The 17,081-nt window shown below is 34.3% G+C and overlaps 1 protein-coding gene across 2 annotated transcripts in view; it reads right to left on the minus strand.

The window, feature by feature from the left end:
* Positions 1 to 1,522: 1,522 nt before the first annotated feature.
* The window catches only part of igf1rb (insulin-like growth factor 1b receptor), a 113,424-nt gene continuing 97,865 nt past the window's right edge, over positions 1,523 to 17,081 (minus strand). For both annotated transcript variants that reach the window (XM_065294207.2, XM_065294205.2), the window contains exons 20-21: positions 14,932 to 15,066; positions 1,523 to 6,034 (exon numbers count right to left, since the gene is read on the minus strand). In XM_065294207.2, coding sequence (XP_065150279.1) covers positions 5,578 to 6,034; positions 14,932 to 15,066 — 592 coding nt within the window. In that variant the 3' untranslated portion in view covers positions 1,523 to 5,577. The remainder of the gene's footprint in view (positions 6,035 to 14,931; positions 15,067 to 17,081) is intronic.

Raw genomic sequence — 17,081 nt, forward strand, 5'->3', positions numbered from 1 at the left:
GAAACATGAATATAGACATAAATAAAGGTAGTTTTATTTTTTTCTGACTGATGCGTATTTAAGTGATTATTATTGAAGAGATCATTATAATTTATGCGTGATTTCTCAGTCTTTTAAACAAAATTGTCTGTCTCTCTTCGGACTGGATGGGCCAGCTGTCAATCTGAGTGGGCCATTGCCACCCTGGCCCTTATGTAGCCTCGCCATTGCTGCTACTGAACCTTTACACGTGACAATGTTGATTCTTTTGACCACAATTTAATGGATTTTAAACCCAATTACGCAGAGCATTACTAACTTGGTCATATTATTTTGTAATAATTATATTACTGATAACAAATAATAATAATAAATGCAATAATAATGTTTGATTTAGTTATACTCATTGATGTCAATAAGATCAGACACTTCCCTTACGAAAATTAACCATGGTTTACTACAGTTAAAACAAAACAAAAACACGCTGTAGTAAATGGTTGTGCTAATAATGATCAATACACCAAAAAAAAAACATTGTTACTACACCTTTACAAAAAAAACAACATGGTTAATTTTCGTAATGTTCGGTTCTCTCACCAGAAAGCATTTTTTTACATATAGCTTATTTTTGGCGTTAATCCAAAAGTCTGTGTTTAACAAAAGTTTAACACTTGCACGTTTTGTCCAACAAGATAATCTTCACAGATGAACACAACTTTTATGAATTTTGAAATCTAAATTCGTTTTTTTTATTTCTAGTTTTATTTTATTTAGACTTCAAAATTCATAAAATTTGTATTCATATGTAAAGAGTTTTGTTGCAAAACGAGATAACTCCATTTTTTTATTTTTCAGAAATCTCGTTTTTTGGTTGTGCATTCCAATTAATATCAATTCAACTGCAGTTGGTTTGTTTTGATTTAAACCTTCATAACTTAAAAAATACAGCTAAGTAGCCCCATAAAACAAAATAATAACATGATAACATAATAATAAACATGTTTTGATAAAAATGTTAAAAACGGAGTTATCTCGTTTTGCAACGAAACTCTTCATGTGAAGATTAACCTGTTGGACAAAATGTGTAAGTGTCATAAACTTTTGTTAAAAACAGAGCTGATTTTAATCCAAAACTCTATGAGAAAAATGAATGGGATTTCTGGCGAGAGAACCCAGTGTCACGCAAAAATTCTGAGTTGGCCTACAAAAACAATTCAATTTAAAATCCAAAAAAAACATCATCCCTGCAACATTTGTAGGCCATGTCTTGTGGTTGAACCCAATGTGCATTTTTACAATTATATGAATTATAGTTAATAATTTCATAAGTTATTGATTAATTACAAATGTATTTAAATAGTTTCAAACCCACATTTTATGCAAGTACAGAAATCATGAAGCTATCAATCTGGTTTTAAGTAGTGTTTGTATTTAATAAGTACTACACAAAAAACAATTTGTAACTTTAAGTCTAAAAACCAACCCTCCCCGTATTCCTGGGACAGTTTTATTCTCGGATTTATACAAAAGAAAACAAATCATATAAAGTTAATAAGTGCTTTTAATCAGAAAAGCCAGGTTTGAACAGACGTGGACCACAAAACGTTATCGTTTTCCCCTTTCATTCTGCATCCATCTTTTCATACCAAACATTTCTCTCAAACCCATCTCGACTATTCCACTGAACAACCCAACAATTTTCAGCATGTGAAACAAACGAACAAATGAAATATAAACAAAGCCTCTCGATGGCACCACCAGGTCATGAACACCTCCTACGTTCTCCTCTCAGACCTCCTGTACTCATGGAGTACACCGTAATGTCCAGATTTTAGTAATGCATCTCATGAGATGATGTGGAGCAGCATTATTGTCATCAGCAGCAGGGGGAGAGTGAGCGGTGAGGACATAAGGTCACCTCACGTCCCATCGATGCCCACTCAGAACCTTCAGCCCTGAGAATAACTCGCTCATGAATCGATAGATCTGTAAATAACCATCGCTTACAGTATATAATGGTCGGAGAGGAGCATAAGGTTGGTGTCTTGAATGATTCGATTTAAATAATAAAATCGACAGCCTTATGATTTCAGATCATTTGCGCGATATCTGGATGTACTGTTGGTAAAGTCAAATCTCACACAAAATCTAGTGAGCCATGTACAGCAATACTAGTGATTTGGAATTCGTAGCAAATGATTTCGATTTAATCAGCCCAATACTCCAAACTCTTATTAACATTAGTTATTAGGAGTGTTTTACATTTTTGTCTATGATGAAAGGCTGTAAAATTAAGATGGGAAAAAAATTACCAGCCATCTCCACCTTAACAACTTTTCTTGGTTATCTTGGCTTCAGGTAATTTCAACAACATTAAAATAGTTGAAGGATTACTCCACTTTCATAGCAAAAAATCCCAAAAATGTATTCACTCCCATGCCATCAAAGATATTTATGTCTTTCTTTGTTCATTCGAATATATCTATTAGGGATGCTTAACGATTAATCGCGATTAATCGATAGCAGAATAAAGTTTTTGTTTACATCATATTTATGTGTGAACTGTATATAATAACTTTGTATAAATAAATGCACACACATGCATGTATATATTTAAGAAATGTTTATATGTGTATATACATTTGTATATTTATTTATAGTTTATATTATATATAAATATAAATACATAATATATAAATATTTTTTTTCTTATAATTATACATGCATGTGTGCATATTTATATATACATAATTATTATACACAGTTCACACACATATATGATGTAAACAAAAACTTTTATTCTGCTATCGATTAATCGCGATTAATCGTTAAGCATCCCTAATATCTATATCTACATTGTTGAGGAAATCATTCCAGGATTTTTCTCCAACTATTGGACAACAGTTTACAATTTCAATGCAGCTTCAAAGGGCTCTAAACAATCCCAACCGATGCATAAGGGTCCTATCTAGCGAAACAATTATCATCACAAAAAAAATGTACTTTTAAACCATAATTTCTCGTCTTGCACTAGCCATATGATATGCCAACGCGACCTATTACATAATTACGTCGAAAGGTAACGGATGGCGTATGTGAATTAAATTACCGCTTCAGTGTTTACAAGTGCAGTCAGTTTATTGTTTAAAATGGTCTGCAAGTGTGCGTTTCGCATAACGTGTGAACTTTCCACGTGATTACAAAATACGTAAAGTCGCGTTTTTATGCATCACATGGCTAGTGCAAGACGAGAAGTTACGCTTTTTGGTGAAAATGATGATTGTTTTGCTAGATAAGACCCTTATTGCCTCGGTTGGAATCTTTTAGAGTCCTTTGAAGCTGAATTAAAACTGTAAACTGTTATGGTCCAATAAAGTCCACTTTATGGAGAAAAATCCTGGAATGTTTACCAAAAAAAAAAAGTAATTTCTTTTAGACTAAACAAAGAAAGACAAACATCTTGGATGACATGGGGGTGAATAAATTATCAGATTTTTTTTAATATAAGTGAAACAATCCTTTAACATTGACCTTTGGTTTGGGATTCTTCCTGATCAGTTCAAAAATAGTTTTCCAAAGGCAGGTTAAGTTCAGTACCGTACAACTGATACACGTGACAACAGCACACAATTATATAAGATTATCACACATTCCTGTACATTTAATGTTGTATTGTTTGGGTTGGGAAATATTTAAGTATAATCTTACAAAAATAAGAAAATTGAGAAACATGAGGAAATTCCATCCCATTTCCCATCTATAAACTTTTGACTTTTTTCCAAATGACCATATCACAAGATGGATAAATTAACAATATTCCAGCACACATATGGAGTCAACCGTCAGACCTGTAAGCATTTTAATCTCACAAATAAATAAACTAATAGAAGCGAGATCCGATAGGAAAGAAAGCAGCCGTTGGTAGAAATTGTCCATCATTTTTTTTTCACTCCAAGGTTGAGCGTTTGACCAGCAGTTATTATGTCCTTCTGATGAAAAGGTACTTTATATACAGGTACATAAAAAAACAGTGAGGTAGATAAATGTCTGAAAAAGAAAACAAGTCATGAAGAAAGCATATAAAAATATCTAAAAGTTACATTTGATCGGGGTTTGCGGGAGTGATTACGAACATATCACAAAAAAAAGAAAATAAATAATGAAAATAAAAGGATGGAGGAAGAAAAAGTGACCGTTCTGTACAAAAAAAAAAACTGGCGCTCAGTCAAACCTGTATCATAAATGTGTTCAATAAGCAAACGTCTGCATAGAGAAAAGCTCTGATCGGAAGATGAAGAGTAACATTTGAAAACAGTAGGATCTGAGTTTAATTTAGATTTTAATAATGAAATGTATTTCAGCCTACTTCGCTTGAATATGTGCGACCAAACTTTTTACAGAGGAATGAATGACTGGAAAACACAGAAGGGCTTCGAAAGCAAAACCTTGAGTTTGACCTGAGAAAATCTGTCAGCCATTAATGTGATAAAGACACAGTGATGTTTGCCGTCATTAATGGAAGAAAACACAGAAGCTCTTTAACTCGCAGGCTTTTAGAAAAATCTATCAAAAAACACAACTTTACATGGCAGAACTCAACTATCGTACCTTATATTTCTTTTAATCTCGTTCTATTCTTCTTCTTTTTGCAGAACTACAAACATCATGGACTGAAGTGGAAAGGCGCAAGGGATTATAAACCTCCATATATTTATATATATATATATATAAAGAGAGACAAGAATAAAATAGCAGCTTAACAACTTTTCCAGCAAAGACGTACAGATGATCAGCTGAAGTGTAAAAAGGTACAAAAGTGACTGTCGGTCCAACAAACATCTAAGAGCAGTCAAGAGATGTGCCTTATCCCTTTTTATTTGTGATTCAGGATCTGTTTTTTAGTTTTGATGCCATTTTGATTTTGCATCGTTTCACGACACCGTTCGTGCGTTGTGTGAAATGCAACAAAAGGTTTTATTGAGAACTAACTCTCTATCGATTGTACTTTGAAGAAGATACTTCGAAAAATAAAGCAATGTTAAACAAACACGCAGAGTGTCGCGGTCGGGTCTAGATCGACACAAAATTATACAGAGATGGAGGGGATAAAACAAGATTTGGCAACCCAAACTAGATTTTGGCAATTATCTTCTCTACTATGCCACCCATCCAGATGATATGGTAAGCGCGTGGAAGTCAAGAGATTTTACATACGTACCCAAGTTTAAGTTCACACAGGCCATATTCATCGAATATGGGCAAAAAAGGAACTCTATAATATAAACTATATAATTTAGACGCATGTCTTTGAAAACACAAAGAACAAGTGCTTACCATCGACTTAAAGATATAAAGAGTGTGTGGGTGTGTAATATCATCGTACCACTGTTAGCTCTGATACTCAAAACGTGATCAGCCTATCAGGTGCGAGAATGAAGATGTAAGATTTTTCAGTCAGTGATCCAGTCCGATTGCCCGAACTCTTAGTTTAAATCTTCTTCGTCTCTTTCAGTTTTTTATAATTTTTGTTTCAGGTGACCACACAGTGGCTTGACAGACAAAGAAACGCGTCCGAGTGTCAATAAAACGTGCTGCCGATCAGCAAGCCGACGACTGGGGCAAAGGCAAGGTGCGCTCGTTCTTACGGCCTCCGTTCATGTGAGCGTAAGACTGAGTCTTATCAAATGGACTCCGGAGTACCATGGAGGGCCCGTTCGACGTGGACGCCGAGAGCGAGCGTTTATCAGTGGAGCAGGGGGAGGACTGCGGAGACGACGGGCCGGCTGGGCTAACCGAGCCCTGGGGTCCAGGAGAACACTGCTGGGAGGAGGTGAGGGGTTGAAGACTGGAGGACGGCTCTAGACGAACGTTCTCCATGGCTTCCACGTTCTCCATGTCCAGCTCCTCGGTGTCGGGAGGTTTGTTCTCCTCGCTGTAGAAGAAGCTGGTCTCCTTGAAGCCTGGATCCAGGTCTTCGTTGATGCTGCTGATGATCTCAAGGAAGGACGGACGCATTTTGGGGTTGTACTGCCAGCACATGCGCATCAGCTCAAACCTGAGAACAAACACGCAGAAGTCAGAATGAGTAACGGGTAATTTTACATTGGGTTTGTATTTTGTGAACTGTATAGCACATCTCATGCAGAGCTGTCACGATGATTAAATAACCGTCTCATCGCAATTGTTTGACCTCATCGGAATGATTTCAGATCACCACAATGATTGCACATCTCTTTAAAAAACACAAGGGGGAGCTGCAGTGTCTGTATAAACGAGACAGTATCTGATGGCGCTCCTTAACTCTTTTAAAAAAAAGTTGCCAGCCAGCGCCAGCATTTTTCATGATTTTCACAAAAGTTTAATGCCTTCCAGAAAATGTTCTTCTTTAAATTTATAAACAAACAATATATCAGATGAAAGAACAGGCCCTCTGCTTTCAAAAAAAAAAAAAAAAAAACGTTTCATCCTACCTTCATTAGTTCTCTTGTAATCACCTCTCAAACATGGGTAGGTTTCTTCAAAAACACCCAATTTTGAGCAAAAAGCAGAGATAATTCAATTTTTGTGAAGGACTTTTGATAGAGATCAGATGCAGAGCGATCTTTAAAACATACACGGAGTTCTTTCTCTTTCACGAGAGGCGCTACTTCCGGGTTGTATAAGTTGCGGATAATAGCGGTCTTGCGGAAAGACGGAAAATCTCGTCATTGGCGGGGAAGCGTTTTCTCTTAATTGACGAGATATCTTGTCAATGGCAGTGAAAGAGTTAACTGACAGTGGTAATGCGATAAATTGCATTTAAAGAAATGCTGCAAATCTTTGGGAAGCACTCTGAACTGCCAGGTAAAACATACAGTACATTTCCAAAACAGCAATTCCAAATTTAGGGAAGTCAAGTATGCTATTCTAAAGGAATAGATTTTTTTGCAGGCACTACAGACATGTGGTTCATTACTAATATGACCTTAGTAGGATTGGCTACTATTTAAGGCATGTTCTGTTATAGTCAGTTTATTTTTATTGCAGGTTATTTTCAGTTATTTTTCAGACACTTTATTGTGCTTATTTCTTATGAAGGATTTTCATTTTTTGAAATAAATATTCATTAAATAATTACTTATAAATATTAGTGCTGGGCAAAGAATAATCGCATACAAAATAAAAGGAATTTTTGGCCTAATATTGTGTGTGTGCTGTGTGTAATTATGTATATATAAATACACACACATTCATATATGTTTTTGAGAAACATTTCCATGTGTATATAAATAAATAAATAAATAAATAAATAAATAAATATATATATAATATATATATATATATATATATATATATATATATATATATATATATATATATATATATATATATATATTTATTTATTTATTTATTTAGATTTTTATATTCTATATTATATATAAATAAAAAATAATTATATATATATATATATATATATATATATATATATATATATATATATATATATATATATATATAAATAAAATAATGAAATAAATATATGTATGTGCATGTGGTTAAATATACATAAAAGTTACACGCAGTACAAACACATTTATTAAAAAAAAGTTTTTGTTTACATTATATATGTGTGTGTATTGTGTATAATAATTAGGTGTATATATAAATACACAAACATGCATGTGTTCATTTAAGAAATAGTAACATGTGTGTATACATTTTCATATTTATCTATAATTTATATTATATATAAATATGAAAAAATTATATATATATATATATATATATATATATATATATATATATATATATATATATATATATATATATACATACACTCTTTTTCTTAAAATATATATTTTTTATAAACAATACAAAAACATATATGATGTAAACACAAAAACTTTAATCTGCAAACAATTAGTTCAAAATTATTTCATGAACAAACAAAAAATGTATGAGAATTAAATGTCAAAGCAATTAATCGTCATAATTGTCACAATTTATTAGACAATTAACCGTCAGCCAAATTTCATAATCGTGACAGCCCTAATTTTGTGTGCTACTGGTAAACTCTATGATGGATTTAACCATTTAAAACTGAAGAATTGACTGGGTTAGGGATCAAAAGAAGGGAATAAGAAACAAACACTCCAAAATTAAGCCAAAATCATTGTTTTTGCATTATGAAATATTTTTTAAATTAATGTGACAATGATTTTTTTCTCTGTTTAATTCATGTTTTCAGTTAAAGTAAATACTGTACAATGGTAATAAGAATCGTTTTTCACATCAGTTTTGATGGAAATTTGAATACTGAAAATAAAATCACAATTCAAAAGATCTTCATAGTTTTAAGACCCAAGCATTGACTATGGGCAAAATGTTTTTGACATTGGATCAGATTCAGGGCATTAACCTTTAAATATAAAAAACATTACTCATACCTTACAAATCGTTCTGCTTTTCTCATTTTTACAACACTTGACAGGCTGACATTGTTTGCTTGCGTATTATAAATTGTTTGCATAATAAATCGCTCATTGTTCGCTGTAAATAAAAAGAAATCGGATAGTATAAACGTGATAATGAATTCAATATGACTCTGAGTGCATATGAACCCGGTGATCTTTAGCAGAGCATTGCAACTTGCTGCAGTTCCTCACTTTGAACAACAGGTGGTGCTGTGATGGATCAGCAAAGTAAACATGCATCAGCTATCAGCAACTATGTCCCAAACACAGCTGCGGTGAGCTCATGGTGAACACTGTGGACTGTTTTATAGTAAAGCAAACACAGGCGTGATGAAATCAGACTGCAAAAACTGCACAGAGCCCCATGAAGATAAAAGGCCACAATCTCGCTGCCACTCAAGTATTTGCCATATAACTACACACAAACAGGCTGCTTTAGTGAAATACTTGACAACTTACAGCTGTCAGCATCACATAGACAAACAAACACACCTGTGAGAACAAGGTGTGATGTTTTCACCAACACACATCAGGAATCTGGATATGTTCAAACCTCAGTTGTTTTTGTATTTGCACAGCATTGAGATGTTTTTATTGATGTAAATGAAAATAAATTTATTTAAAAAGGTATTTTTGACAATAACAGGGCTCAACGCTAAGGACTTTTCCTACTGGCCCGGTTCGGCCAGTGGTTCAGATTTTTACTGGCTCTGCCAAAATGATCACTGGCCCCACCAAAACCCACTAAAATAAAACAGGCCTGATTATTGTCTTTGACCCAGGTATCCTTAAAGCGATAAAAATTGCAAATTACTCCATGATTTACTCATCATCTTACAGACGAACACAATTTGAGTAATTTTAGTAAATGTCCTGGCTCTTTCGAGCTTTGTAATGGTTGAAAAACAGCGTCCATGACTTTCAAGCACAAAAAGCCATAATCCTTCACAGTAATCAACACGGTTCCAGTGGATTAAAGGGAAAGTTTGACCAAAAATGATATTAAACCCATGATTTACTCACCCCCAATCTGTCCGAGATGCAGAAATATCCATATTTAAAACTTACGAAAATAACTAGCACTTTTCTTAGTGCTGAGGGCGGAGACACAGAGCAGCAGCAAAAAACGCTCCGCAAACTGTGTACACTCTCATCTTGAATGCGGACGCGACTAAGATGGCGGCGTTACGGCATCTATATGGTATTATAACGTATTTGCGCGCTGTCGGAACCTTGAGATGTGGCTTAAAGCTAGAAGTCTAGTTACATTTTTACTAGAGGGGGTAACAATCAGTGTGGGGGAAAGTTACTTTCGAAAGTAATGCATTACAATATAGTTACTCCCCAGTTATTAAATGTGCCATTTGTAATAATTGAGGTAAAAGATTTTAAAAAAATAGCTACACGCATCAAAAGAATGAGAAGAAATAAGGGCAAAGATGTCATTAAAAAAATGACAAGGTATAGTGGTGCAGAAATCAATCTGAATTAGCATGCTAAATTACTAGCTACCGCACGACTGGTGTTGTAATACCAGTTTCGACCATGGGAGGCGGTATGCGGGCCACGCACATAACCGCCAGCCAAACTGCAATACACGAATAAGTCGCATGTGTGGGAGTACAGCCCTCTACTACTACCGCTGCGTCTGAAAACTAAGGCAGCTGACTTGTTGGCTTAAGATTCATGAAGGCAGCTCAGAGAAATGCAATTCGGACAGCCATGGATTCGGACATGCCTTGATGCCTTCCTGCCTTGCAATAGGGGTTTCGGACGTATTTCAGTTCAGGGAAGAGAGCGGAAGAATGGCTAAAGCGAGAGACATTTAACACTACCACAACCATTTGCTGCAGGGAACAACGCGCTCGGAATCACAAATAAAATATGATAAATAAAGTAACCGAACCAGAGTAAATACTGGCACTGCTTTTCATCGCTGGAGACAACTAATGGACATGAAAGAAATGAGGTTCGACTCCGAAATGACAACATTTCTTTTTTCGATTGGTAAGTAAGATGCTGTTAGTATTTTGCTAGAAGTTCACTTATAATAGGCATTGCCATAACCTATGCTCAGCTTGTACATGAACTACGGCTTTGTGCAGTAAATGTGTCTCCATCTGAAAGCAGCTGATGACGATTCACTTTTAATCAAGAAACCGGCTTCACTGACGAGAAGCGCAATGACTATCGCATGCAAATTATTGCGCATCCTTAGCTGTTAGCGTTTAATAGTTAGCTCTACCCACGGATCCGATCCGGTTTTCACCCGTTATCTACCAAGCTGATGCTAAAATGTAACATTAGCTAAGAAGCTTGAAATGTCTTCGATTATAATGAACACCAAATGGACGCACGAAACGTAGCGGAAAACATTGCAATTTTAATGAGACCGAATGTTTTTTTTTTGTGACTAATGATAACTTAGTTGCTAATGCAAATCAAACTTGATATATGCTGCTAAATTTGCAGCTGCTAAATTAAAATAGACCAACTCACTTTTCTGGAGGTATACTGCCCCCGTCTGTTTGGAGTGTGGAGTATGAATTGATTTTTTTTGGGCGGACATGTTAAATGGTCCCTTTAATTGCGTTATGTAGTTACTTTTCATGGAAAGTAATGCTTACGGTACTTTTTAGTTACTTTGCGTTACTTTTTCTTGGCTGAGGCTTGATCTTTTTCAGGCCTTGCAGGTGTTTTATGACTGAAAAGTTCTGCATTTAGAAATTGCATTTTTCATCACAAAAATGTCGAGCTCTGGCCTGCCATCTCAGTTTCTGACTCAAATTGTTCCCACACAGGCGTGTACGCATAGAGTGTGTAATTCTATACGCACTACCGGCATTCTATACTGCCGGGGGCGTTGTTACACAAATTTGACGCTAGAATGAAAGGAGAATGTAGTATGTAGCGCAGGAGAAGGATCGCACTTGCGTGTACACGTATGAGCCAAACTATGCTTTGCAAGGCTGCGCGTTTGACCATGCGCGTAATTTTTCGTACACGTAAAAAACAGATTACTCCAGGCTTTACCGGGCATGCGCTTCAGATATACGCGCACACACAAATCTTCTCAAACACACAAATCTTCACAAACAGCGCGTAACGCATTGAGATCTGTTTCAAGTCCTAATTGATTGAATATTTAAATTGGCCTGGCCTCGAAACACATGCAAATGATAAACTTTTGGGATGGTGCCGCAGCACTGATTGGACCAGTGACGGTTCTGAAATGGCCAATCGAGCTATCCTTGTTTTCGAGCCCTGAAAAAGCTAAAAATAGATTTACATTAGATCAAAACTAGCTAAAATAAAATAATAAATAAAATAAAAAAATTCTAGGCCTACAATAAATATGAAAACAGCACTACAGCAGAAACACTATTAACTCTTTCCCCGCCATTGACGAGATATCTCGTCAATTAAGAGAAAACGCTTCCCCCGCCAATGACGAGATTTTCCGTCTTTCCGCAATACCGCTACTATCCACCAGGTGGCGCCCTTCCGCAACTTTTTAAAAACGGAAGTATTGCCCTATGGCAAGCTGCTGTATGTCCGTGTCTGTTTTAAAGATCGCTCTGAATGGGATCTCTATGAAAAGTCCGTCACAAAAATGGAATTATTTTTGCTTTTTGCTCAAAATATGGTGTTTTTGCAAAAACCTACCCATATTCAAAAGCTGATTGCAAAAGAACCACTAAAGGTAGGATGAAACGTTTTTTTTTGTTTGAAAGCAGAGGGTCTGTTCTTTCATTTGGCATATTGTATGTTTATTTATTTAAAGAAAAACATTTTCTGGAAGGCATTAAACTTTGGTGAAAATCATGAAAAACGCTGGTGCTGGCTGGCAAATTTTTTAAAAAACGCTGGCGGTGAAAGAGTTAAAATTCACATTGAACAAGTGTTAAATATGTTTTTTTCAGAAGCATGCGCATTGTCACAGTTACGCACCTCGACTGAAGTGAACTTTGAACTTATGTTGTTGCTGCTGAAATTTTCAATATCAGTTTTTGCTTTAAATTTCCCATTTATGAAATAACCAAGATAAAATGAAAACTAAACATACCTAAAAAATCAAAAACTAGAAAACTTTGAAAAGAGCAAAACTAAACTGAAAGCATGTCAAATAAAATTAAGAGACTAAACTTGATACGCACAGTAGGGGCATGAAGAACGAAATAAGAAATTGTAAGAATCAAAAGTCAAAATTATAATAAACATCCACTAATAACATGAATATATTTAATTTGTTTATGTGAACTTTTTTGAATGGACACGTTTGTCTGCGTTTGCTACAAATAAGACTTGAAACAGATCTCAGTGCATTACTCGCTGTTTGAGAAGATTTGTGCGTTTGCACATCTGAAGCACATCCCCAGTAAAATCCAGCACCCGTTTCGACGTTTGATTTTTGTGGAAATGTTTCAGTGGCAGAGCAAAAAGAAACAAAAGAACTGCCCATATTGTGTCTGAAGTTTAGATGAAGCAGCATTCACAAACCATTTCACATAAACTGGATATAAAACTGGGATAAAATAAGTACAGAAAGTGATTTCCTCTGGCTCATTACAGCAGAAGACGGCAGCAGTACATGGCAGTTAAAAGTCTCTCATCCTTCCTGACACTTCTCTGAAACACTGTTAACATCAGCCAACCACAACAAAGATCTTAAACCAGGACCGCTGTCATCCAAACCAAAGCATTGTGCACTTTCTGCTGTCGCTCTGGAAACAAAACATCATTTGTGTCAACCGAAGACGAAATACTTCTTGTGAATTAATGATATTCTACATTTATATCTTGTAAATATTGTGATGATTTTATTGCTGTTTATTTGACTATTAAGTTTATTTATGACTGTGCCAAAGACATAAGAGTATGACAGATATTTTAGTAGCGTGTCTTATTTAAACCTGAGAAGTAAACATACTTACACGATTGGGACGTTTTTGTGAATAATTATTTTGAAATGTTCACTTTGAATTCATTTAAAACACTTTCAATCGTGTCAACATTTAAAAACGTTCACATATGCTGACATGTTTTAGTAAAAAATACATGTAGGTCAATACTGCACTGCAAAAAATGACTTTCTTACTTAGTATTTTTTTCTTGTTTTCAGTAAAAAAAATTCTTATATTAAGATGTATTTTCTTGATCAGCAAAATGACCTAGAAAAATAACTCTACGTTTGAGACAAAAAATATAAGAATTTGTGTTAAAAAAAGCAAAAATTCCGCCAATGGAATAAGATTTTTTTTTAAGTTAAAAAAACACAAATACTTCTTATTCCATTGGCAGATTTTTTTGCTTGTTTTAACAAAAATTCTTATAACTTATTTTTCTAGGTAATTTTGCTCATCAAGAAAATACATCTTAATTTAAGAATTTTTAGATATTTTTACTGAAAAGAAGACAAAAATATGAGGTAAGAAAATAATTTTTTACAGTGTAATGTTTATTACCATGCATATTCAATTAAAACAAATAAATACTCATATGTTTTTGTTAAATAACAGTGTGGAAATATGCAGGGCTCCAAACTGGCATTTTGCCACCAAAATTTGAGAGTGTGCCTCAAAATTTTACATCCAGTCGCACATGTGAGACCAGTAAATTTGACCTTTTTTTTGATGTGACACTGAATTTAAAACAGCACATTGTCCTTTCTGCATCTATCATCTAAGTATTTATTAGTAATACAGTGTATTACTTAGTAGAAATGTGAATATTTGGTTAGCATGTTGATTTACGGTATATGTGCCCCTAAATTTTCTGGTTGTGCCCCTAAAATTTTCAGTTGTTTGAATTAGTTCAAAATGTTGTGATAAACATATATTGTATATATGACCCACACCTTACTTTCTGTTGTATGAAAGCTGGATAAAAAAAATCAGACTTATTCTGATGTTTTGGCCAAGTTTTTCCAATAAAAATGGTCTGATACACGTAAGCGGAGAGGCCTCATGGGAGCATAAAATATTCCTAACACTCGAACTGGCTATGCATGTTAACTCGCGTCTTTACAACACACACCCACAGTCATACCTACTGATATACTGTAATATAACTTTAAATTCCTTGTAAAGTCCGATATTAAATGGCTCTATTTGTCAGGGCACAAAAAACATGCTAAATTTGAACAATAAAAAACGTCAAGTACATAAACTGAGTTATCAAAATCTTGGAAAAATAGGCAGGATTCTCTGCTTTCAGATGTTGGGGGCGTGTCCTCTGTCGATGCTGAAACCACACCCACTCGTGGGAAAGCTCCAATCTCTTTTAAATTTTAAATACCGCTACAACAGGAATGGATGCTCGCAAATGTGTTACAGTAAAAAACAGTAATGCAAAAAGCATCTCAGTTGAGGTGATGTGAGTCTTTATATTTAAATACTTTCTTCCAACTTATACAGAGGCAACTATTTACAGTCGATTCTTGAAATGTGAGCCAATTATGATTTCCATTGTAAATGAAAAAAAAAACAAAAACACTTACAGCATATCGGGACAGTTGTCTGGTTTGTCTAACAGTCCTCCATCCATGACAAACCGCAGGACCTGTTCATTGGACATGCCTTGATAGGGCTGCTCGGCCAGTGTAGCTATTTCCCACAAAACCACTCCGAAGGACCTGCAAAGAAATGAGAAAAACAAGTTGAAATGGATCGACATTGACAATATCACAATCAAAGTACAAGTGACTTGTTGGTTGTCCATTTTCTGTTTCATTTAACACCGTCACTGAAAGGTGATTAAGTTCAATACAGTCTTTACACTTTAAAGCCGCCCTGTTCATTAAAGACGCTTCTCTAAGAAAAATTGTGGCTGAGAATTTGAGTGATGTATGATCTTATTAGCTAAAGCTTTTATACGGGAGCGAGCTGTCATTATAATGAATCAGCTGCTTTTACAAATTATGTAATATAATGTGGTCTCTTGATAGTAAAGCTATTAAACACATCACATAAATACCTTGAGTCATTTCACACACAAGAAACCTCACACCTTCATATTCTATATAAAGAAATATAATTTATAATTTTCCCTAAGAATATGATACCCTCAGAATCAATAATCAAAACAAAACTGATTATATAGATATACACTTTATAAGACATATAATTATGTTTTTCATCAATTCATACTGGATTCATTTTTTCTATCATAGTGCATTCTGGGATTGCTGTTTCCATGAAGGACATACATGTACACTCTAAATGTTGGGTTATTTTCAACCCAGTGCTGGGTTAAAAAGTGACAAATGCAGCTATTGGGTTAAATTAACCAAGAAAATTTTTATATTTGAACCAACAATAGGTTTAATTCTGGGGTTAAAAGAACCCAGCATTGGGTCAAACAGGAATGAACGGTAATTTGACCTATGTTGGGTCAAATATAACATTTTCTGGGTTAATTAAACCCAATGGTTGGGTTTATCCCTTTTTTACCAAACACTGGGTTGAAAATAACCCAACTTTTTGTGTGTATGTGATTCTGTTGTATCTGGCCAAAACAAGATGTCTTAAGATTAAGGTTTCTACCCATCAATACAGTCATCTCAAATATGGGTGTACATCTTACGTATGACATTAGGGCCCTGTTTACACCTGGTATTAAGATCGATCAGATGACAAGTGGGTGATGCTAAATGCAGGTGTAAACGGGGTGTGAAACGTTTTAAGCTTGTCCTCTTTCGATCACATTCAGAGGTAGTCGAAAACTTATTCGATCGCATTGCTTTTGTGTTGTAGACGTGTGTTTGAAGATCTAATCTAACGTACAGGGCACAATGTTTCTCTATCGAACATGACTTCTAGCGTGAACCCAGGGGTCAGCGTGATCTTTTAACTATCATTGACAAAACTATATATTTATGCATATCTGCATTTATTTCATACATTTAACAATTTATTTATACATTTATTTATTTCTGTATTTCTACATCTATATATTTATGCATTTAATTAATTATTTATTAATGCATGTATTTATTTTCACTTCATTCATCCATGCATGCATGCATTTATTTATTTCTGTATTTCTACATTTATTTATTTATGCATTTAATTAATTAATTATTTATGCAGGCAGTTATTTCTTTATTTATGCATTTATTAACTTATTTACACTTAATTCATGCATGCATAAATAATTTTTGTATTGCTACATTTATATATTTATACATTTAATTAATTATTTATTAATGCATTTATTTATTTTCACTTAATTCATCCGTGCATGCATGCATTTATTTATTTCTGTATTTCTACATTTATTTATCTATGCATTTAATTAATTAATTATTTATGCAGGCAGTTATTTATTTATTTATGCATTTATTAACTTATTTACACTTAATTAATTCATGCATGCATAAATAATTTTTGTATTTCTACATTTATTTATTTATGTATGTTTTTATTTCTGTATTTCAAATTTTTTTATGCATTTATTTACACTTAATTTATTCTATTACGCATGCATTTATTTATTTACACAAGTTATTTTCGTTCTCCATATTACACAAGCAGCAGTACTCTGACAGAATTATTAGTGCACGTCAACTTAAAACCGCCATTTCTCCAGGTTGTATTTTAAGGGCTAACCTAGTGGGCGGGCGATATGACCCAAATCTTATATCACAAT

Source organism: Paramisgurnus dabryanus, chromosome 2 (assembly GCF_030506205.2).
Source record: "Paramisgurnus dabryanus chromosome 2, PD_genome_1.1, whole genome shotgun sequence".
Classification (NCBI taxonomy): Eukaryota; Metazoa; Chordata; class Actinopteri; order Cypriniformes; family Cobitidae; genus Paramisgurnus; species Paramisgurnus dabryanus.